The following is a 23,325-nucleotide window of genomic DNA, read 5'->3' as shown; positions in this document are numbered from 1 at the left end:
GAAAAACTAAAGAACAGTAACAAAAATTAAAAAAAAAATAGTTGGTAGTATCTGGAGCTATATGTTCTAGGAGCAAAAAAAAAAAACCAGCTCTAACCCTCACCCTCTGATGATACCATCATATAATGTTTAAAGTGATCCTTAGTCATTAAGAAAAGCTAAATCATGTTTAATATATCTTGTTTAATAATGAAATGTACAATATATTTATTGGGATTATTATAACTTGTGTTTAAATGGTTAAATATGTTTTAAAAAGATAAAATTTTAAAGTTTATTTTAAGCAGGACCATTTAGTTATGTGGAATATTACCTTATTTGGAATAGCCCACTTCCTATAAAACGGAACAAAGAGATTTTGGTTACTGAGTCAGAATTGTAGAGCTTAAATAGAGATCATAACTCCAAATCTCCTAATTTTCCAGATGATTTAGAGATTTAAGGCTTACCTTCCTTTACAGAACTAATTATTGGAATTAGAACTTTTAGGTCTCCTGGCTATTGGCCACTTTTTTTTGATATTGATATATGTTAAGTTAGAGAGTATTTGAAGTTGAAGTCTATGTATACTGAAGTGTTCTTTTTTAATTTATTGATACGATGCTGTAGTATTCAAGATTTGAAAGAGAGAATTAGACAACGTACCAACTTACCATTGGGGCCAAGTATCGATACTCATGGAGAAACCTTTCTATCCCAAGAAGTGGTGGTTAATCTTTTACAAGAAACCAAACAAGCCTTTGAAAGATGTCATAAGGTAAGAGTACTTGTAAATTTATTTTATTTACATATATTTGTATATTTTAAGTTTTGCCTTGTTTATACTAAGATATAAATCTGCTCTCTGGTTAGGAACAACTATTTTTATAATTAAAATATATAGGATTTTTGTTTTAGAGGACTAAATTACTTTGGATTTAGAAGTACATTTGTAAAAATGTTATGGTATCATACACCTGAGTGGGGTGATGGTCATATTTGGTATAGTAATATCTTTAATTTTCTGAATGCTGAAAATATGTTAAACTATTTCTGAAGCCTCAGGTCATCCGACATGTAGCTGTCAACATTATACAGGGTGGGGCAAAACTAGTTTTATAGTCGTGAGGCCTGGATCGTCAGATCTAAATAGGATATCTTTAAGAAGGTGATTCTGGCAGGCTGTTTCAGGCAGAGAGAATAGTACAAAGACGTACAAAGATCAATCATGCAGCATAAAATGCCTGAAATTAAAATGTACATGGGAAGAGTAATAAGAGGAGGTTGAAAGGGTAGTGAAAAACTCTTTGTATACCAAGCTTAGAAATTTGGACTTGACCTTGTAGTTGATGATGGCAGCTTTAAAGGATATTAAAAAGGGCAGTGTAATGAATAAGCAGATTCATTTTTATTTCCTTATTTAAAAATAACTTTGAGCTTTTTTAGTAAATGACATTCAATAAACTGTATATTAAAACAATCTGTAGGGTTTACAGGAGCTACTACAAAGGATACATGGACAAAACCAAGGGGAAGGGTGGAGGCGGGTTTGGCTGGGGTGGGGTGGAGGGATGGGGAGAAAATGCAGACAACTGTAATTGAATAACAATTAAAAATTTAAAAAAAGATTTAAAAAAACAGTTTGTTAACTTTGATAAATTATGTGTATATTTTTGAAGCTATAACTGCAGTCAAGATAATGAAAAGATTCATCACACCAAAAAGTTCACTGTTGCCCTTTTATTGATACAAGCTCCTGTTCCCCTCTCTCCACTTCTATCCTCAGGCAACCTCAGATCCGCTGTATGTCACTATAGGTTCGATTTTTAAAAGAAGGGGACATTTGAGGACTAAGTCTTAAAAGTTAAATAGGATGTCTTCAAGGAGTTGATTAATTTTCTAGAATTATTTTTATAAGAATAATTATAGTATATTATAGTATGTACATGTGATTATGGCTTCTTTCACTCAGTATAATTATTTTGAGATTCATCCATGTTGTGTGTATTAATTAGTGTGTTCTTTTTCATTGCTGAGTAGTATTTTATTGCATGAATATACCACAATTTATCCATTTACCTATTGGTGACTTAGATTGGTTCCAGTGTTTTGACTATTATGAATGAATTTGCTATGAAAATTCATTCATATATCTCTTAAGCAGATAATGCTTTAATTGCTCTTCGGTATGTACATAGTAACAATATGGTAGTAGTCATTCAGATACTACCTATTTCCCAAAGTTGTTGTTTCATTCGACATTCCTACAAGTGGTGTGTAAGTGTTCCATTTGTTCCATGTGATTTGCAGCATTTAGTATGATGAGTCTTTAATTTTAGACAATCTAATAGGGTGTGTAGTGATACATCATTATGGTTTTATTTTGAATCTCTTAATAACTAATGATGTTGAGCATCTTTCCATGTGTTTATTTGCCATCCATATATATATTCTTTGGTATATTTTTGCATTTTTGAAATTGGATTGTCTGTTACTATTTTTTAATAGTTCTATATTCTTTACGGTTTATTAAGGGTATCTGTTGTTGAGCATCTGTGAGCAAATAAGGGAGGTGAGAGCTGTGGTAGAGAGGCTTGTGGTATGGAGGGTAAAAGTTGGATAGTTTTGAAGAAGACCAGGAGTGGAATTGAGTAATACCAAATCTGTATTTATAATCAGTGGAGACTTACGAGATTTAAGGTGGGTTATATACTTCACTCCCAGCTGTATATATCAGGTAGTAAGCATTACTCTGTCGGGGTGCATAAATGGAGACTACAAGTAGGCAACAATCAATTGATAAATATTCAAGAAAGCATTCATAAGAAGTTGAGAGGTAACTTTCTAACTTTTTAAGAGGGATTTTATTTTTTCAGCTAGCTACTAATAATTCTTTTACTGAATAGTTAATCAGCATCAACATCAAAATGAACATTTATTATTGTTTGCTTACTATGTGCTAAACACTGCTGAAAGTACTTTAAATGCATTTTCATATTTTATTTTTACCTCAAGGGTAGGATATAAGTACAATTCATATGATTCCCACCTTACAAATGAAGAAATGGAGGCTTAGCTGAGTTAAATAACATCTCAAGGGCTCAGTCGATCAGGAAGTGATGAAGCTGGGATTTGAGCCTTTCATATTTTATAGTGTATCAGTTTACTGATTTCCCTCTTCCACCCCCAGTAAAATAAAGAGTTTTTTTTTATTCTTAGTATTGCTAGAATAGCCTTTGTTCAGTTGGTAGCTCTCAAACTTCTTTGACTATGCCCCACAATAAGAAACACACTTTACATGGCAGCCCAGTGTACATTTTATTTTTGAGATTTTGTTTATTTTTGAGAGAGGCGAAGGGAGGGAGAGTGAGAGGGGGAGAAACATCCATTTGCGAAAGAAACATCGCTCAGTTGCTTCTCACACTTCCCCAACCAGAGACCTGGTCTGTAAGCCAGGCCATGTGCCCTGACTGGGAATGGAATTGGCAACCTTTTGCTTTGTGGGTTGGCACCCATCCCACTGAGCCACACCAGTCAGGGCAGCCCAGTGAACTTTTGTTATATGTATATGTGTACATGTGTATTTCATGAAACTATATTTGGTTTTACTGTGTACATTAAAAGGGATTTTATTACACTTTATTTTCTGTTGGTTCTCTCTCTTCTCTTCCCTCTTTCTTTCTTATCACAATGCACTAATGCAATTCAGGTCAGAAAAACACTGATCTAGTTTAAGCCAGGAGAGTTGTAGGCGAATATGGAGCATTATATGTATGTGAGAGAGGCACTGGAAGTGGGGCGGAAGAGGTCTAAGTTATTATTTTGATACCTTAATATTGACTACATTTATACAAAGTTGATTGCTTTACAAAACAGAGTTGCCTTTTTTTTTTTAAGGTAGACTTGAGAACTGATATATTTGGTTTTTGTTTTAAAGCTCTCTGATCCTTCTGATCTACCACGGAATGCCTTTAGAATTTTTACCATTCTTGTGGAATTTTTATGTATTGAGCATATTGATTATGCTTTGGAAACAGGACTTGCTGGTAAGTATATTTATCTGTGTTATAATTTGTGTTAAATTCCTTTGATCCTGCATGGTTAAATGAATGTAATGTTTTACATATAGTCAACTCTACATGTCAAATTCAGTTCAGTGCAATGAATGTATTCTGAGCTTTTGTAATGCAAGGATTTGTCAGATGCTGAAAGCTATACATTAATAGGGTATTAATGACTTCTTCCCTACATTCTAGGCATATTAATCCAGTTGCCTCCTTGACCTCTCCACACCTGTTCACTCTGCATCTCAAATTTAACATATCCTAAATGAAACACTTTATTCTCCACCTAACCTATTCCTCTCCTGTTCTTCCTGATGTCTTTAAAGGGCATTACTGTTTACCAGTTGTTCAAGTCCTGAAGTGTGGAGTTGCCACAGTTCCTCCTTTTCTTCAACCCTGATACACATTTCCAAACATAACTCAAATTCATCTACTTTTCTCCATCCCCACTGATGCCACTCTAATTTAAACACCATCTCTCTCTGCTCCTAACTGGTCTCCCTGTATTCATTCTTGCCTCTCCAAATTACTGATTCCATGTAACAGTTACCTTTTTCTTAAGACCTTTTAGTGGCTTCCTATTACTCTTAGGGGGAAAATAACAGCAGACTCTTTATAGAAGCCTGGCTTTTTGATCTGGTTTCCTTATAGGTATTCATCCTCATAGTCATTTCCCCTCGTTACCCTAGTGCTTCTTGCCTTCATTCTTTTTCTTCACTCAGGCTCTTGGCACTTGGTTTTTCCCCTCCCCAATCCTTCTCCTTCATCTCTTCTCATGTATGGCTTTTCAATTTTCTTATCTCAACTAAGATGTCACTTTCTTAGAGAGTCCTTTGCCGATCACCCTAGCTAAAGTAGCCCTCCTCTCCTAGCCTACTTATCATTTCGTCACTGGGTTAGCTTTTCTTGTAGCACTTATCACAATGAAATTTTCATCTGTTAATGTATGCCTCCATTCACCAGAATTCATTCAGTACATACTTATTAAGTGCCTACTTCTGTACTCATAGAGCTTACATTCTTGTGGGAAAGGTAGACAAATGACTAAGAAGAAAAATAAAATTGAGTAAGGGATACTTAGAGAGTAGTAATGGGGAAGGGATATTCAAGGGCAGAGGGCTTTTTTAGGAAGGATATCTCTCTGAGGAGACATACACCAGAGAGCTAAATGAAGTTGAGGAGTAAACAGTATTTGGGGAAAGAGTATTTTAAGTACAGAGAACAGCATATAAGCTCTTGTGGACAGGAATCTTATGTGTGTTATTCACCATTATAGTCTTGTACCTAGAAAGCATATAGCAAACACTCAAAAAATATTTATTGACTGTACATAATAACATTATTCCATAAAGTTTCTAACATTGAAGCAAAAATACCTGTAATTTAGTAACCTTGTGGTTTATTGTTACCCATTTTTTATATAGTTGCTCTCATGATATAGATAAACATTTGTATCCTTTTTGTTTGTTTCTTAATTATAGCTGTCTCTTGACATCAAGTGTTTAACAATTACCTTTTGCAAATGATTTTAAAATGTGGTAATTTGTATTGGGATAATAATACCTTAGAGGTGTAAAGATTTAAAAAGGTAATGAAAAAAGTAACATGAACTAGAATCCATATAGTGTGAAGGATTTGTTATTTAGCTAGTATGGAAACCTAGCATCTTCATTTTAATAGCAGTATTCACAATTTGGAAGAGCTTAGAAAATTTCCTGGTAGGATAAGAATGTCCCTTATATTCATAAATATTTTCCTTGCATCTATTTAGTTACTGCTTACAGCTATTATTTCTAGTGATTGTCTAAAATTCTGTCACATGTATATATTATAAAGTTAATCATCCCTATTATTAGATATATTGAATCTCTTCAGCAATTTATTAATATAAATAATGCTACAATGAAATTGTAGTGCTTAACATTCTTTCCTTATTTTGAATTACTTTCTTTGGATAAAATCCCAGAAGTGAAATAACCAGATCAAAGTGTGTTACAAATTTTTAAAATTTCTGTACATACAAACTGTTTTTCCTAAAGGGTTTTTTCCCCCCACTATTTTATACTGCTATAGTCAGGTATGACTGTACCAGTGTTTCTGCACGTTATTGAATATTCTTTTAAAAAATTTAAAAATTTAGTGGTTAAAATATATATACTTACTGTCTTAGTTTTCATGTCTTTCATTATTAACACGGATTAGTATTTCTTATATGTGTATTGACTTACTTTTTTCTCTTGTATGTTTGTTTTGGAGCCTTTAATTTTCTTACAGATGGGTAATTTTGTCTTTTGCTGGAAAATAAAACACCTTTGATTTTCATTTTTAAAAATGAAAAAAGTCATTATCCTATAAAATTTCTGGGTGTTAATTTTTTTTCTCATTTGCTGTGAGTGTTTCTCTTAGTCCTTTATGCCTTTTAGTTTTAGCTAGAAACAGAAATATCTAGGGATCTAGGGTTAGAGGGACCTTAGAGTTTACTATTACTCTGTTACACAAAAGATGGAATTGAAATTTGGAACGGTCAGCTGTATTTTTGGGGGACCAAAATGTGGAGTGGCTTGAATCATACTGAAAATTAAGAATTTATTCTCTAGACAGTGAGAAGAATGAATATTTTTGAGGTAGTAGTGGAGAATATGATGAGTGAAATGAGTAAGTGTAAGTATGTTGCTATGGCATAACAGATAAAGAGATTTTAAAAAACATATTTTATTGATTATGCTATTACAGTTGTCCCATCCTCCCCCTTTCACTCCCTCCATCCAGCACACCCCCTCCCTCCCACATTCCCCCAATATAGTTCATGTCCATAGGTCATACATACAAGTTCTTTGGCTTCTACATTCCTATACTATTCTTACCCTCCCCCTGTCTATTTTCTACCTACCATTTATGCTACTTATTCTCTGTACCTTTCCCCCCTCTCTCCCCCTCCCCCTCCCACTGCCCTGTTGATAACCCTCCATGTGATCTCCATTTCTGTGGTTCTGTTCCTGTTCTAGTTGTTTACTTAGTTTGTTTTTATTTTTATTTTAGGTGTGGTGGTTAATAACTGTGAGTTTGCTGTCATTTTTACTGTTCATTTTTTTTAATCTTCTTTTTCTTAGATAAATCCCTTTAACATTTCATATGAAATAAGGGCTTGGTGATGATGAACTCCTTGAACTTGACCTTATCTGGGAAGGACTTTATCTGCCCTTCCATTCTAAATGAAAGCTTTGCTGTATAGAGCAATCTTGGATGTAGGTCCTTGGCTTTCATGACTTGGAATACTTCTTTCCAGCCCCTTCTTGCCTGTAAGGTCTCTTTTGAGAAATCAGCTGACAGTCTTATGGGAACTCCTTTGTAGGTAACTGTCCTTATCTCTTGCTGCTTCTAAGATTCTCTCCTTCTGTTTCATCTTGGGTAATGTAATTATGATGTGCCTTGGTGTGTTCCTCCTTGGGTCCAGCTTCTTTGGGACTCTCTGAACTTCCTGGACTTCCTGGAAGTCTATTTCCTTTGCCAGATTAGGGAAGTTCTCCTTCATTATTTGTTCAAATGAGTTTTCAATTTTTTGTTCTTCCTCTTGTCCTTCTGGTACCCCTATAATTCGGATATTGGAACGTTTCAAGATGTCCTGGAGGTTCCTAAGCCTCTCCTCATTTTTTTGAATTCTTGTTTCTTCATTCTTTTCTGGTTGGATGTTTCTTTCTTCCTTCTGATCCACACCGTTGATTTGAGTTCCAGTTTCCTTCCCATCACTATTGGTTCCCTGTACACTTTCCTTTGTTTCTCTTAGCATAGCCTTCATTTTTTCATCCAGTTTTTGACCAAATTCAACCAATTCTGTGAGCTTCCTGATTACCAGTGTTTTGAACTGTGCATCTGATAGGTCGACTATCTCTTTGTCACTTAGTTGTATTTTTTCTGGAGCTTTAATCTGTTCTTTCATTTGGGCCATTTTTTTTTTTGTCTTGGTACCCCTGTTACGTAAAGGGGTGGAGCCTTAGGTGTTCACCAGGGTGGGGTAACACTGGTCGCTGTGCTGTGACTCTATGTGTGGGAGAGGCCGAGAGGGTGCAGTGGCACCCGCTCCACTCTCTGCTGGACTTCAGTCACTCCTTCAGCTACTCACAAGCAAACTGGGCCCCTCTGGTGCAGCTTCCCGAGTGGATGGGCTTGTGCACGCCCTAGGCCCCTGTGGGTCTCTCCAACGAAGTCTCCTGTGAGGTTGGGAGTTTCTCCTACTGCCGCCTCAACCTCCACGGGTGTTTTCAATCAGAGGTTTGAGGCTTTATTTCCCCGTGCTGGAGCCCTGGGTTGCACGCTCTGTCACCCGGTCCACTAGCTGCTGCCTCGCCAGCCAGCTGCAGCTTTGCCCACCAAACTCCGCAATCCACCACCCCACTGGGTCCGCCAGCTGCTACCTTGCCGCGAGTCCTCTCCTACCTGCTGTCCTTCTCTGCCCCTCCTACCAGTCTGGATGAATGTGTCTTCTTCATTTCCTTGGTTGTCGGACTTCTATACAGTTCAATTTTCTGTCAGTTTTGGATGTTTTTTGTTTTTAAATTGTTGTTGTCCTTCTTTTGGTTGTGCAAGGAGGCACAGTGTATCTACCTATGTCTCCATCTTGGCCGGAAGTCCCAGATAAAGAGATTTGAGCCAGGAAGCTAGTAAGAAAATTATTTTAACTGTTCTCAGAAATAAAGAGGCCTGGCTATAAGAAAAGTGGAAGACATACGTTCATGGCTCAAGTGAATCATTGGGCACAAGAGAGTGGGAAGAAGGAAAAAGTATAGTTTAAGATGATACATTTATTGATCTACTTTTTAGTTTATCTCACCAAATAATGAAGAATGAGTAAATGGTAAAAATCTGGGCATGAAAACTTTGGATGCATTTTGTTACCTGATGAACAAGTTTAATTTTACTTTTCTGCCTACAGAAATCATTGTTAATTTATTAAAACAGCAGTTACTTTTATTCATGTTGTGTACATAAAACTACTTCATTGTACGGTTGCCAAGGTGAACTTCTTAAAGTAATGACTCTAACATATACATGCCTTCCAACTTTAGGAATTCCCTCTTCAGATTCTCGGAATGCAAATCTCTATTTTCTGGATGTTGTGCAACAGGCCAATACTATTTTCCATCTTTTTGACAAGCAGTTTAATGATCACCTTATGCCACTAATAAGGTTAGTCAAATTTTTATTGGTATTTTAATAACTGTTATAATAATCTACATATCTTTTTGGTAAATATTAAAAGGGGGAAGGGTTGTCCAGGAACATGTATGAAGGACACATGGACAAAGCCAAAAGAGGGTAGGATTGAGAGTGGGAGGTGGGGATGGCTGGGGTTGGGGGTCTGGTGGGGGGAAAATGGAGATAACTGTACCTGAACAACAATAAAGATAAATAATTTCTTAAAAAGAAATACATATTAATAATACCATAAAACAGGTCAGGAAAGTGTGAAATAAAAGTAAAGATTCTTTTCCTTCTTCCTTGCCTACTATTTTCTCTTGCTTCTGTGGTATTAATTTTGGTTTATTTGAAAAGACTGAATCTGTCATCAGCCTACATCTGATGTGAAAGAGGACCTCTAGCTTACACCACTTTTTGTCATATAAGGACATCAGTACAAGTTTTTACAAGATTAATAGGGTAGATTTTGATGAGGCATTAAGGTTTGGTTTATATGTTCCTATCAATTTATGTGAACTTTTAAAGCACATGAGGATTAAATTAAGTAGTGTATATGTTAACTTTATAAAACTATATGTGTATTACTGTTGTTATTAAAGAGGAATGTATGTAAGGTAAATTTCAGACATTTTGCTAGTAACATTGGTATGCTAAGAAATTAGTCCAGAAACAATCTCAAAGATAAAGATTACTTGTGATCTCAGAATCAATCACTTTGAAAGGAAATTTACTTTTTAAAGAGCTGTAATGCCAAATGGCAAAGAATTCACATAACTATTAGGGAGCATATTGCTTATTATTTTGTGTGTTTTTGACATTTAGGTAGCATTCAGAAGGCAAATAGGACTGTCAGGTATTTTGTTTTTTAATATAAGAAAGCTAAATACAACTGTTAGTCTCCAAATTTTAATTAGTGTAATTTACTGTGGTCTTAAGACTTTGGTGGTAGTCTGTGACTTTTCTTATTATTATACCAGATATTTAATTAACAAGGAAACCAAGTAATTCCAAAATTTCAAAATCACATTTTTATATTCTTTTTTTTTTTATTGTTGTTCAATTACAGTTGTCTGCATTTTCTCCCCACCCCTCCACCCCACCTCCCTCCCCCACCTCGACCCTCCCCCTTGGTTTTGTCCATATGTCCTTTATAGTAGTTCCTGAAAACCCTTTTCCCCACTATCCCCTCCCCACTCCCCTCTGGCTACTGTTAGATTGTTCTTAACTTCAATGTCTCTGGTTATATTTTGTTTGCTTCATTCTTAAGGGATGTCTTCTCAGAGATGAAAGTAACATATCTAAATCTTCCTTTTCTCCATTAACTGGTTAAGTTTTACTAGTGTGACCATTATAATGAATACTAAATACAGTTGACCCTTGAATAATGAGGGGGTTAAGGATGCTATCCTCACCCTGCTCTACCCCTGCAGTCGAAAATTTGTGTATAACTTTTGACTCTCCAAAAACTTAACTCTACTAATAGCCTACTGTTGACTGGAAGCCTTGCTGATAAGATAAATAATAGATTAACACATATTTTGTATGTTATATGTATTATATGCTGTATTCTTACATTGAAGTAAGCTAAAGAAAATGTTATTAAAATCATAAGGAGGAGAAAACACATATACAGTATTTACTGAAAAAAAAAAGTCCACTTATTAGTGTACCCACACAGTTCAAACCTATGTTGTTCAACGTCAACTATGATTACTTAACTACTTGTGTTTGGTTCCATTTGTGAGCATATTAAAATAATGTGTGTGTTTATATAAATGTATATAGCAATACACACATGAATATAAAACACTTAGAATTGTAAGACTACTAATGTGATTTTTTTCTTTAAACATTCAATAGTTCTTCTCCTAAGTTATCTGAATGCCTTCAGAAGAAAAAAGAAATAATTGAACAAATGGAGATGAAATTGGATACTGGCATTGATAGGCAAGTTGTTGGTTTTACTTTTCCTCTTACATTTTTAAAAATTATAAAAACAATTATAGCACCATAAAATGGTTTTCAGGAAAGAAAAAAGTCTATCTTAATTTCACCATTTGCCTTTATTTTTACATGTTGATTTCATCCTTATTAGAATGTTATTTTTATTAGATTTGTAAGCGTATTATTTCTGGAAGTAAGTGTGTTTAGATTTACTTTTAAACCAGATTTAGTTAAAACATTTTTTGTAACCAGCCCCTCCTCCACTTGCACACACACACACACATTCTCTCTAAACTCCTTAAAAATGGTATGGAACGGAGGGTTTTATTTTCATTTAGAATTTTCAGGCTTACATCTGAGATGCTTAAAATAAATACACAAATTTTCTGCCCTGGCTGGTGTGGCTTGGTTGGTTGGGTGTCCTCCCATGAATCAAAAGTTTGCAGGATCGATTCCCAGTCAGGGTATGTGCCTGAGATGTGGCTTTGGTCCTTGGTCAAGGCACATGTAGGTGGCAGCTGATTGATGTTTCTCTCTTGTATTGATGTTTCTTTCCCTCTCTTTCTTACTCCCTTCCCCTCTCTCTGGAATCAATATAAATAAGTAAATAAACAAACAAGCAAATTTTCTAAAGGTAACTTTTTTAAGTGAATGCAAACTCTACATTCAAAATATTTTTGTAATATTTATTGTACTTAATTACCTATTCATACTGTAAAGCAGTGTTTCTCTATTTTCTTTTGAGATGATAGTGGGCATGTATTTGTTGGTGGTTATGATAGCTACCATGTATCAAGCATTTGCTTTGGGCCAAGCATAGTGAAAAGATCTTTGCTTGTATTTTATTGATTAGGTAGGGAATATCTTTCCATTTTACAGATGAGGAAATGGAGGCTTAAAGAAATTAAGTGATTTGGTCAAGATCACTCAGTTAATGTTGGTAGGGCTAGGGCTCATTCTGATGCCCCTTTTACTAGGTCTGGGCATATCTTTTTTATTTACTGTAATTTTACTCCTTTTCTATTCAAGAAAGCATATTTGAATACAAGTTAGTTACTATGCTGTTATAAAGAAAACCTGGAATCCACTCTATTTTATTAAAAAGTAAATAGCCCTAGTTGGTGTAGCTCAGTGGATTGGGTAACAGCCTGCAAACCGAAAGGTCGTCTTTGATACCTGGTCTGGGCACATGCCTGGTTTGTGGGCCAGGTCCCCAGTTGAGGGCATGCAAGAGGCAACCAATCAGTATTTGTCTCACACATTGATGTTTCTCTCCCTCTGTTTCTCCATCTCTCTAAAATTACATAAAATTTTTTTAAAAATTATAAAGAAATAATTTTTACTTTATTAGTAGTAACAAACTTGTACCTCACCTCTCAGTTAACTTCTCACTAAGATCAAGAACTACCATAGAGTATGTGCTAATAAGGGAAAGAAAAATAAAATGAAAGAATAAAACTGAAAAATAAGGATGTTACAGAATTAATTACTGAGACTAGTTTACTGAAGAATTAAATGTTTAGAAGAATCCTAAAAACTGATCTCTCCCTTTGTTTTTAGTCAGGACCATATGAGATTATACATATACAAAACTACTTTTAATAAAATTCAGGTGTATATGTATACATTATAATCATCACTTCAAAGAAAGTATGTATTTTTATAACATAAATCCCTCATACTAACTTGTTTCTTCTGGCTTTGCCTCAGAATACCTGAAAATAATATTTGGGAGGTGGGGAAGTTGAATATGTTAAGCCTTCAAAAATATAGGAAATATAATTTTCCTAGTTGCCTTTTTAATATATGTGTTAGGTAATTTGTTTTCATCTTTGCATGTAAGCCTGTGTCTCAAAGTCTTTGTAGTAGTTGTCTAATTGAAGGCACAGTGGTCTGTGGTGGTCTCTTGAATGTGAACTTTGAATTCTTCTTTATACACATGTACAGTGAGGCCAAGGGGTGAACCCAGCATTCACCTGTATTCCTCCTGGACAATATCCGTCTACTGTTCATTTCACAGTCTAAAGACAAGCAGGAGGCTGGGGACAAGTGATACTGAAGACCCAGGTGAGAAGGAAAAAAGCATGGGTGTGTAACAGCAAACAGTGTTTGGGTTTTATGATGTTCTCCAACAGTAATCAGCCACCCAGTTATGGGAATAAAAAAGACTGCTTCAGACCAATGTCCGTCTACTGTTAGGCCAGGTTCCTTTGCCTTTGAAGCTCACATCATCTTCCCTTTCCTTTTGCTGTTGTGTCTCACTCATTTATGTTAGCTTCCTAAATTTATTGAGGATTTAGGCATTTGACTCACAAAATTTTTCTTTAAACCTTCTTGGTTTACTTCCACCTCCATGTGTGTGACACAAGTCTTTTTCTTGATCACCTTCACTTTAGCTACCTACTTTCATGTGCTGTTAGACCTTGGTAACAAAAACCTCGAACCTGAATAATCCCACTCAGTGCTCACAATCTCCTATTCTGCTTTCTGACCTCAGCAGGAATTCATCTTTTGCTAATCTGTTTTTCTTTTCCTAGTTTTACTTCATTCATTATTGTGCTAATATTGCTTGCTTTACCCTTGAGTTACTAATAATTACCCTAAAGTCCATTTTCTTTAGCCGTAACTGTCTTAAAGATCCTAAACTGTGGATCAGTGCAGTCTTTTTTATTCCCATAACTGGGTGGCTGATTACTGTTGGAGAACATCATAAAACCCAAACACTGTTTGCTGTTACACACCCATGCTTTTTTCCTTCTCACCTGGGTCTTCAGTATCACTTGTCCCCAGCCTCCTGCTTGTCTTTAGACTGTGAAATGCATGTTCTTCTCACCTGCTTTTCCAGACTTTAGCCATTCTTCTTAAGCCCTCTCTTTTCCTTTCCTAAGTATTCTTTTTGTGTAGTTGTTAAGTAAGTAAATAAGTAACAGGCTTCTAATATTTTAAAGATTTAAATAAAGTATTTAGCAAATGAATTTTTACCCTGTTTTGAGCAGGAAGCTAATAAAACCATGAGTTCTTTGACATCAAGGCCTAGATTTTATTTTTTCTAAAACCTAGAGTCTAACAATAGTAAAAGAGTTTTATGGTGATATTACATTTAATAATTTTAATTTAATTTAGTATAAAAAATAAAAATAAATGGATCAAATATCTGCTATTCTCAATTTTTTAGAACATTAAATTGTATGATTGGACAAATGAAGCATATCTTGGCTGCAGAACAAAAGAAAACAGATTTTAAGCCAGAAGATGAAAACAATGTTTTGATTCAGTATACTAATGTGAGTAGAATGATTTCATATGCTAGTAAGAAATATCTGCTTTCTTAATACGTTTGTTATCATTTTCATTAGTTTTACTTAATGTAGTCTTAAGTATTTTTTCTTTTTATACTTAGAAATTAATGAAAAACAATATATATTTTCTCCTTAGCTAACATGATACACATTTCTATGTAATAAGTATAGAAAAAATTTTACAGGCCTGTGTCAAAGTCTGTGCTTATGTAAGAAAACAAGTGGAGAAGATTAAAAATTCCATGGATGGGAAGAATGTGGATACAGCTTTGATGGAATTTGGAGTACGTTTTCATCGACTTATTTATGAGCACCTCCAACAATATTCCTACAGTTGTATGGGTGGCATGTTAGCAATTTGTGATGTAGCTGAATATAGGAAGTGTGCCAAAGACTTCAAGGTATGTATTCACAAATATCAAACTTACAAATAGGCTCAAGAGCATGTCAGACCATTAAAAATTTGTACTGATTTATCATTTGTGAAAAGTTCATACGTTTTATTAATGCTTAATGAGAATAACGTTTCCTAACTGAAAAAGTATTGTTCTAATGATATTTCCATATTGACACATTTTTGCTTCATGCTTTATTTTTAAACAAAGCCATATTTCTTTCCCACAGTCCAAATGAACTTGTTGACTACCATCACTAATGCTGTATATGTCACACATCAGCAGAATATGTCCTTTCTTTGTGTACATCTCCCTGAAACCACTTTTTCTAAGGTTTAAATTATTTAAGAAAAGTGCTCAATTAATGATAACTAATTTTAGTTCACAAACATATAAATGATTATTACTATTGGAGAAAATTCACAAAATATGTATCTTTTCAGAAAGATTATAGCCAAATTTATGTAATGACTGAAATATTTGAGTTTTAACAGTTCAGGAGCTCTCAAAAGTTCTAATATATTGAACCCTCCCCCATTAGTAAATCCTGACCAATACTATGTATGTGAGAAGAATTTACTAATCATAAAACTAGAAATCACTATTTCAATTTTTTTTTTCTTTTCTTATCTCAATTTAGATTCCACTGGTATTACAGCTTTTTGATACTCTGCATGCACTTTGCAATCTTCTGGTAGTTGCCCCAGATAATTTAAAGCAAGTCTGCTCAGGAGAACAACTTGCTAACCTGGACAAGAACATTCTTCACTCCTTCGTACAACTTCGTGCTGACTATAGATCTGCCCGCCTTGCTCGACATTTCAGCTGAGGTTGACTGTGTAAGGGAAATGCGTTGTACTCCAGCAGGCCTTGGTTGATAGAAAGCACAGGAGATTTCTTATGACATAGCCAACACTTTATGGAAAAATGACTGTTTGGAAAAACAGCAGCCATACTTACCCTTGATATATTTTTTTTTAATTTGGACACTAGTAGCCATATTTTGTTTTTTTACTCTTAAGTTGATTTTTAATACCATTCTTGAACATATAAGTTTCAAATTCTGTGAAACTATATGTCACGGTTTTCATCCTGGAAAATCTTAGTGTCAGAAAGCGAATGAGATGTTACCAGCTTTCCAGTTCACGTTCTTTAACATGTTCCATTGGGAAATTTCACCATCCTATTTTATCAATTTTAATGACCTTTCAGCACCAGTAATTGTTAATCAAGTTATTTTAGGTATTCCTAGAGAACTTTTTGCCTCTTTCAAAAGGTTAACAATTGAACATAATTTCCTTGGTTGATTGGATTTTTCTGAGGTACAAGCATAGTACTGTTTCAAGAAAAATGTTATATACTAAACTAAAATGATGAAATGTTTTATGTAGATATTAAGAATGGATTAGAATATATCTGCTTTCTGGGTAAAAAAAACAATTTAAAGTTTAGTGTTTCTTATTTGGTAAACAGATTTTAAGTCATTGCTAGCAAGAAATTAATAAAACTACCTTGTTTTATATTTCAGTTAAGATAAGGTGGAGGACCTTAACAGAAAGGCCATATTTATTCATTATTTTAATATTATAAAGGAAGTAAAAAAGTGAGGTATACTCTAAATAGTGCATATGAGAAATATTGACAGTGTTTAGCAATAATGCGCTCCTTTAATATTTCTGTCTTGAAGTTAAACTGGAATAATATGGGATGGCTAAACATGCAGATAGTCTTCTATTTTAACAGGAATTGGGAATTGATATTCTAAGTCTGGACATGAGCTTTGCAAAGTTAGTTGCTTTTCAAATCTATAGTTTCTGTCGTTTTTTCAGGGCATTTCTGAAGCAATTTCTACTGAATGTAGTTGATTGAATTGGCTTGATATGGTGACATAATAAATCACTTATAAAATTTTAAACATCAAGTGGAAATTTGGAAAGGCCATCAGCTCTATAAACTTGCTCTGTGAGATGCATTCTTAACTTTATGTAGCGTTTCAGCTTCCATTGTGCTGTTCATAATCTTACAGGAACAGATAAATTTTAATGTTCAACTCATTCTTGGCATTTTTTTTCTCTTAATGTAGGTTTTTTGGCCTAATTTTGGGAAACTACTTTTTTTTTTGAAGAATGTTTCTGAATTGTCATCCACTTTACCAAAACTTTTTCAGGTCTAAAACTTGCTACTATTTAAGTTACGGTTGACTGAATTCTCTTTATATTCTGTTTAGCCCAGTGTTATCATGGTGATCAAGACTAATGAAGTATGCCAACTTTGATTAAAGCATTTTAGGAGAGAGTGGCAGCTTCAGAAGGCTGTCTGGTTTTCTATTCCTTAGCCAAGGGAGAACCAGAACAGGTTTTGGATACTAGGGAAAATCATATGCTTGTACTATTGCCATTTTAGAAAGCTCTGATGTGAATTCACATTATACCTCTGTTACTTAAAAGCCAACAATTTGAAACCAGTAGTTTTACTGGCCATTTGAACTCTTTGTATACAGTGTCAATTTGTAAAAAGAGGTGGGGGGCGGATCTCAAATAAAACATGAGAAAACATTTTAAGACTTCCAAAACAAAGAAGCACTTCAAATTATTTTGTTTAGATTAATTTTAAAAATGTATGACATATACTTGTTGCATAGATATTTTGTTAATTATTATTTACATGCTTGAGTTCCGTGCAATATTTTCCATTATGTCCATTGACAGGGCAGTGACAAAGAAAACTCATAAGTGATTACTTAATTTAGAAGTGTTAATATTAATGCTCAATAAACAAATTCCCTGCAATTGTTTTTTTTTTATTTCACTTTATTTTTTACATTTAAGGACATCCATACTGAATTTTATAAATTATTTTTCTTCACATTTTTAAGATGTTTCTTATTTTTTTTATCATAGGTCTTCTCACTTCCTTTTTTAGCAGAAATATTCCAATTTTTAAAATATTTTTGATATTCACAGCCACTAAAAATTTTGCCCGAAATTTATAGCTCAAAAGAGATGATTAATAAGGGATGTTTTTTATATGTACATGGTACTTTTAGGTAGCAATAATGGAACTTTGTATATTAGTAACTTTAGCCAACATTTGAGTAAAGATAATCTTTGCAATTTTCTGCAGTTCCACATGAGCTAACAACAATATTTAGGTAATGTGTTGAAGTTGAAAATGTGCTCTAAAATGCTGTAAATTAATTATTTTTCTAAAACTTGAGTGTATTATGTTTGCATAAAATGGTACAGAAAGTGAAATACAGAATACAAGTTTAAGAAGGAAGTCTAGCTTTTATAAGTTATGACATTGGAGAAGGACACTTAACCAGAATAGATACATATAGTCCTTGTGAAGAGCTATGAAATAACAGCTGGATGGAGCAGTGGACTATGTGACTATTCCAAGAAACTTATTTATTAGCCTCGTTTTATGGGTATCACCATGGTTGCAAGTCCCTAGCATTTTTCTTGTTTTAATAAGAGCTTCTAATAGGTTAATTACAAGGTTAATTTGCAAGTAGGTTAATTTGTGGTATATTTTAGGCCATTTTCTCTCATTTTAAATATTTCACTATCTGAATGTCAGCCTTCTGGGTCTTAGTAAAATAATTAATTGAATTATCAGCCACTAGACTGATTCAAAGTGGAGAATATACTGCTTCCTTAAAATTCCCTTTTCTCATCTGTGATCTTGAATATTTATAAGTAACCAAATAAAGAGATTTTGGTTCCTGAAATGCCACAAGACCCTTTAAGGTAGTTATGTGTTTGTAAGTCAGTGCCTGAGGCATGCTTGAACTGTATCTGTGACAATAAGGTTCACTCAGTGCATAATTTGTTAGTGACTTAAAAAGCGCACATCTGGGAGTTTTAACTTTTTTTAATGTAAAAATATTCTGCATATTACCCATATATTGTCCATTTGGACTGAGATTTCTAAGGGAGCATTCAGTACACAAAACAGTCTGTGCTTTCATCCGCTTAGTTTAATTGTATTCAGTTCCTATAGTACTTCTTTTTGTTTGAGAAAGTCTGTCCTGAAATACATGTGTACTTTGGAGGAAAAGACCAGTCCATATTGTTAGAGTAAATAATTCTACGTAAAGTAAAAAGAGCGAATTTAAAATTTTGATGCATAAAAAGATAATTATAGCTACATTTATTGACTTAAGTTCCATGCACTGTGCTAATAATAAGCCTTTTGCATGTATTATCTCATTTGATTCCAAAACAGCCCTAGGAGTTGGGTACTATTATATCCATTTGACAGATGAAATACCTAAAGCATACAAATATTAAATAGATCTGTTCAAGGTCTATAGCTAGTAAAAGGCTGAGCTTGAAACCTAACTCTTGGCACATATTCAATGCACAATTCTTACGTAACATTGAATAGGTCCTTTTTTTTGATAGACTCATTAATTTTGTTTAATCTAATTTTTCATCAAATGTTCAGTTCTCTTTGTAGTGTTTAGGTTATGAAGTTGATACACACTTTCAGTATCTAATTTGCTATTGGATTTTTTTAGTGTGTCTAATGTATGATCAATACTTTTTAAATATGATTTTTAAAATTTTATAAGTGGCCATGAAATTTTAATTGAATATTAAGTTTGTACCTAATAGAAATATTTCCATCAAAAAGTTCTCTTTAGTGACTATTATTTTACATAATCATAATATTGTTTCTACTGAATTTTATAACAGAAAGAGTCCAGGTATTTTGTACCATATCTTCTAACATGGGAGCAAATGACAACTCTTTGGAAGGTAAGAAGAAATCAGTATTTCTGCCTTCAAAAACAGACTATTTTAATGTCATAAGTTTGCCAATTCTATTAATTGTTTAGCACATTGGTAGTTTTTAAATGGCAAATGTAGGAGGGTAAATGTGAGGCAAAATGGACTCAGTTTATTAACAATAGGTAATCATTTTTATGTATCAAAAATTGCATGCCTAATTTTTTAAAAGTTGCTTAACTCCTAACTTTTATTATCACTGATCAGTTCTTTCTCTTTCAAATTTAGAGGAGAAACAACCCCTCAAGTGTATTGGAGACAGAAACCTGATACATTAGAGAGTAATTGATTTATTTGGTGATTTGAAGCAGTTAGGCTGATAACCCTGGGCTTAACAAGATTGATATTTTTAAACTAGGTTCTAGATACTTTAACACTATTATTTGGGAAGTAACAGTAAACCAGTTCTTATGAGTACTATCACTTTTGGGAGGAGAGACAGGTAATTAATGATACTTACTCATTTTCTAAGTGGTTTAGAAGGTTGCAGTCTGCCTCACCATACAAAGCCAATTTAAATATGAATATATCACATCATACTCCAAACAGCAAACAGTCTCAGAGGAAAGTCATTTATCCAGAAGGCATAGATTTGTGCTAGACAGCAGTGATGCATTACAAATATATAATTATTTGCACTAATATTTGAGCAGGTGGAATGGATTAGAACATGGTCAACATTATGCTGCTGATAACATGTATTTTTCTATATTAATATGTACTGTGCAACATGTATTAAAATTGTCAATAATTCTTTTTAGTCATGATACTAATATTTATATTACTGTGTGGAAGAGACAGTATCCAACTGAGCCACTTTTAATTTAAAAGTCAAATTGGTTATTAAGTTTACTTTCAGAAACCACTTAAATTCCTTTATAATCATTGGAAAGTCAGTAAAACAATTATCAGTGACTAGTGACTTAATAGGGAGAAATATAGAGGGTTAAGAATAGGGGTAGAAAAATGGAATAAGTTGTTTCATTTACATCTCAGATGAGTGACTTTTCACCGTTGGCAATTTTAAGTGAAGGAAAATGTCTTATTCCTTCCAGAGTATCTCCATATTAATAAACTAAGCCGAAGATTGGATGGAACCAACTCCAAGAAATTAATCTCCAGTGGTGGACTTTCAAATTTTTTAGATTAAGCTTGGGAGAGGTAGGAAGCTTTCTTGATGTCCCTGTTATCTTAAATAGGCAGGTGCTTTTGAATGAGGCCATCTCTTTTTACCTGCCTATCATTTTAATCTTTATACTGTGGGTAAATTTGGTTCTTTTGAACTCTGGTGTTTTCTTATGGCAGTTCTATCAAATCTGCAGCCTTTTGCTATAGAGAATATTATCCAAATAGAATCTGGAAAATGCTGACCTAAAGAAAACTGTGAAACTACCTCTAAGTATATTGTTTGCAGATACTCTGTGCTATTTAGAGGATTCACATGGAATTATGTGAAAATACTTGATAAGGTATACTACTACTAAGTGCCTTTATGTTAGGATTCTCCGGTGGGATGTATTTTTAATTTTTGCCACATGGGGGAGATGTTATTTTTATAGTACTACCTACATTTTTGTTTGATTTTAAGAATAGAATTCACATAGCTTCTCTCTACCCAACAGCACCTATGAACATGTCACTACCCTAACAGGAAAAGAGAGAGCGTGTGTGTGTGAACGCACATGCTTCAATGAGATCCTGAAGGTTATTTGTGAGAAAAATTTCTGAGTGAATTAATGACACAAAATTAAAACAGTTTTGAAGAACATATATGTACACAGGAGTTGTCCAAAGTCCATAGTAATTAAAGTTATGTTTTTTTAGAGTTATATATCATGAATTGCTCTATCAACTCTAAGAAGAATAATTGATGGATTGGTTTTCTCCATTCTCCTTTTACAAAAACTTCTTGATACAATCTCGAACGTACAGAAATGTTGTAAATACTGTGCAGATAAACATTTTCCACTTTAACAGTAAGTTGCTGTCATGATGACACATCTCCCTTCAGTACTTTCGTATTTCCAAAAAGAAGTTCTCCTGTGTAACCATGATCTGACTTCAAAATCAGGAAGTTAACATTGATTTGTTACTCCCGTCTAATCCTCAGACAACATTCAACTTTCACTGAGTGTCCCAATAAGGATTAGCTCAAAATAAAAAAAAAATGTTTAGGTTGTAGGCTCCCTTGTTTTTTTTCATCCTGGAACAGTTCCTCAGTTTTTCCTTGACTTTAGTTATCCTCGGCATTTTTGTAGGCTATAGGACAGTTATTTTGTAAAGCATCTGTCTTTAAATTTGGATTTATCTGTTTACTCATGATTAGATTCAGTTGTGCTTTTTTTGGCAGGGGTATTATAGAAGCAATTTTGTGTTCTCATTGCATCCTATCAGATAGTGTACTGTTTCAGTTTGCCTCATTTCCGATGGTGTTCAGGTTGATCAGTTGCTTAAGGTGTACTACCTTTCAGGCTCCTTCACTGTAAATTAACTGTTTTTCTCTCTTTTAAGTATTTTGTGGGGAGGTAATTAGAAGCTATGTATATATCTTGATCCTAATCAAAATTTTTAATTTATTAATATTAATAGTGATTCATAATTTTCTAGTCAATGGATTATCTGTCATTTCTTTTGACTCTTAATTGTCCCACAGTTGGTCAGTGGGAGCTCCCTTCAACCTGGCGTTTGTGTCCTTTTGACATATTGTCATCATTTTTTAATGCACTTTTTACTTTTGAACACACAGATTTTCCAAACTTATTTTGTACTTGCCTTGCTGCCTCAGTACTGGAATCAGCCATTTTTACACCTTTTAGTGGAAATTGGTATTTAGAAGCCACTATTTGTATGTGAGATGTGCTTATTATGATTGGGATGCCACTGCCCCCACTCCTCCTCAGTGGACAGTGCTAGGGAGCGTTATGTGTGTATGCAGCCCACACATGTATATATTTAAGTGTACGCACACATACATACAGTCCTTTGGGTGACACCCTTCTAACCCCACGTGAGCTCTTAACTACTCATATTGGGCTTTTCCCTCCCCACTCAGGAGGAGGGTTTCCTCACCCCATTCAGCCACCAAGCTTTGGCTGTAGCACAGAGTTGGGGGGATGAAAATGGTCATTACAGAAAACATGTAAAAATTTTAAAAGTCTAAATAAAAATTATTCATAATTTAATCATTCACAAACAACTCTTTTTTGGTGTGTTTTTCTTTTACTGTAGTGAGCAAAATAGTAAAGCTGAATTGAGATGGGTAAAGTGTTTATGCCCAAAACATGGAACTTATATTTTGAAGGAATTAAATTTCAAATGAATACCATATGTTTTTCTATAATATATCTCCTTGCTACTATGAATAGTTGCTAATTATTGATAGAGAACATCAGAGAAACTTGATTGTGTGAGTGGAAATCTGCCCATTAAGGACTGAGTAGGATATTTTTAACTAATAAGATTCAAATTAAAAAGGATAATGCAGTTGTTTTGTAGGCCACAAAATAAAAATACAAATGAAGTAGGATAGACTTTGTGTGAGAAAGGAGTCTGTGTCTGGATTGTATTTCATACATGTTAAAGTTTATGTGAACTAGAAGTCTATATACATGGACAAATTACTCAATTCTCCGTTTCCTTGTTAGGTCTCTTA

The 23,325-nt window shown here is 34.0% G+C and overlaps 1 protein-coding gene across 5 annotated transcripts in view; it reads left to right on the top strand.

Moving 5' to 3' along the window:
• The window catches only part of EXOC5 (exocyst complex component 5), a 49,090-nt gene extending 26,235 nt beyond the window's left edge, over nucleotides 1-22,855 (top strand). The window contains exons 12-20 of one of the 5 annotated variants that reach the window (XR_008427270.2): nucleotides 610-757; nucleotides 3,917-4,025; nucleotides 9,107-9,227; nucleotides 11,100-11,186; nucleotides 14,359-14,467; nucleotides 14,668-14,883; nucleotides 15,518-19,643; nucleotides 19,902-19,954; nucleotides 20,729-22,855. Coding sequence is in view for 1 of the 5 variants with exons in the window: in XM_024567967.3 (XP_024423735.1) it covers nucleotides 610-757; nucleotides 3,917-4,025; nucleotides 9,107-9,227; nucleotides 11,100-11,186; nucleotides 14,359-14,467; nucleotides 14,668-14,883; nucleotides 15,518-15,706 (979 nt within the window). In the remaining 4 variants the exon portion in view is untranslated. Of the gene's footprint in view, nucleotides 1-609; nucleotides 758-3,916; nucleotides 4,026-9,106; nucleotides 9,228-11,099; nucleotides 11,187-14,358; nucleotides 14,468-14,667; nucleotides 14,884-15,517 lie in introns of all 5 variants that reach the window. The other 4 variants (XR_008427271.2, XR_008427268.2, XR_008427269.2 and 1 more) reach the window with 4 other exon arrangements.
• Nucleotides 22,856-23,325: the final 470 nt, after the last annotated feature.

Source organism: Desmodus rotundus, chromosome 7 (assembly GCF_022682495.2).
Source record: "Desmodus rotundus isolate HL8 chromosome 7, HLdesRot8A.1, whole genome shotgun sequence".
Taxonomy (NCBI): domain Eukaryota; kingdom Metazoa; phylum Chordata; class Mammalia; order Chiroptera; family Phyllostomidae; genus Desmodus; species Desmodus rotundus.
Note: the sequence above shows the minus strand (reverse complement) of the source record. Positions and strands in the feature narration are given on the sequence as shown.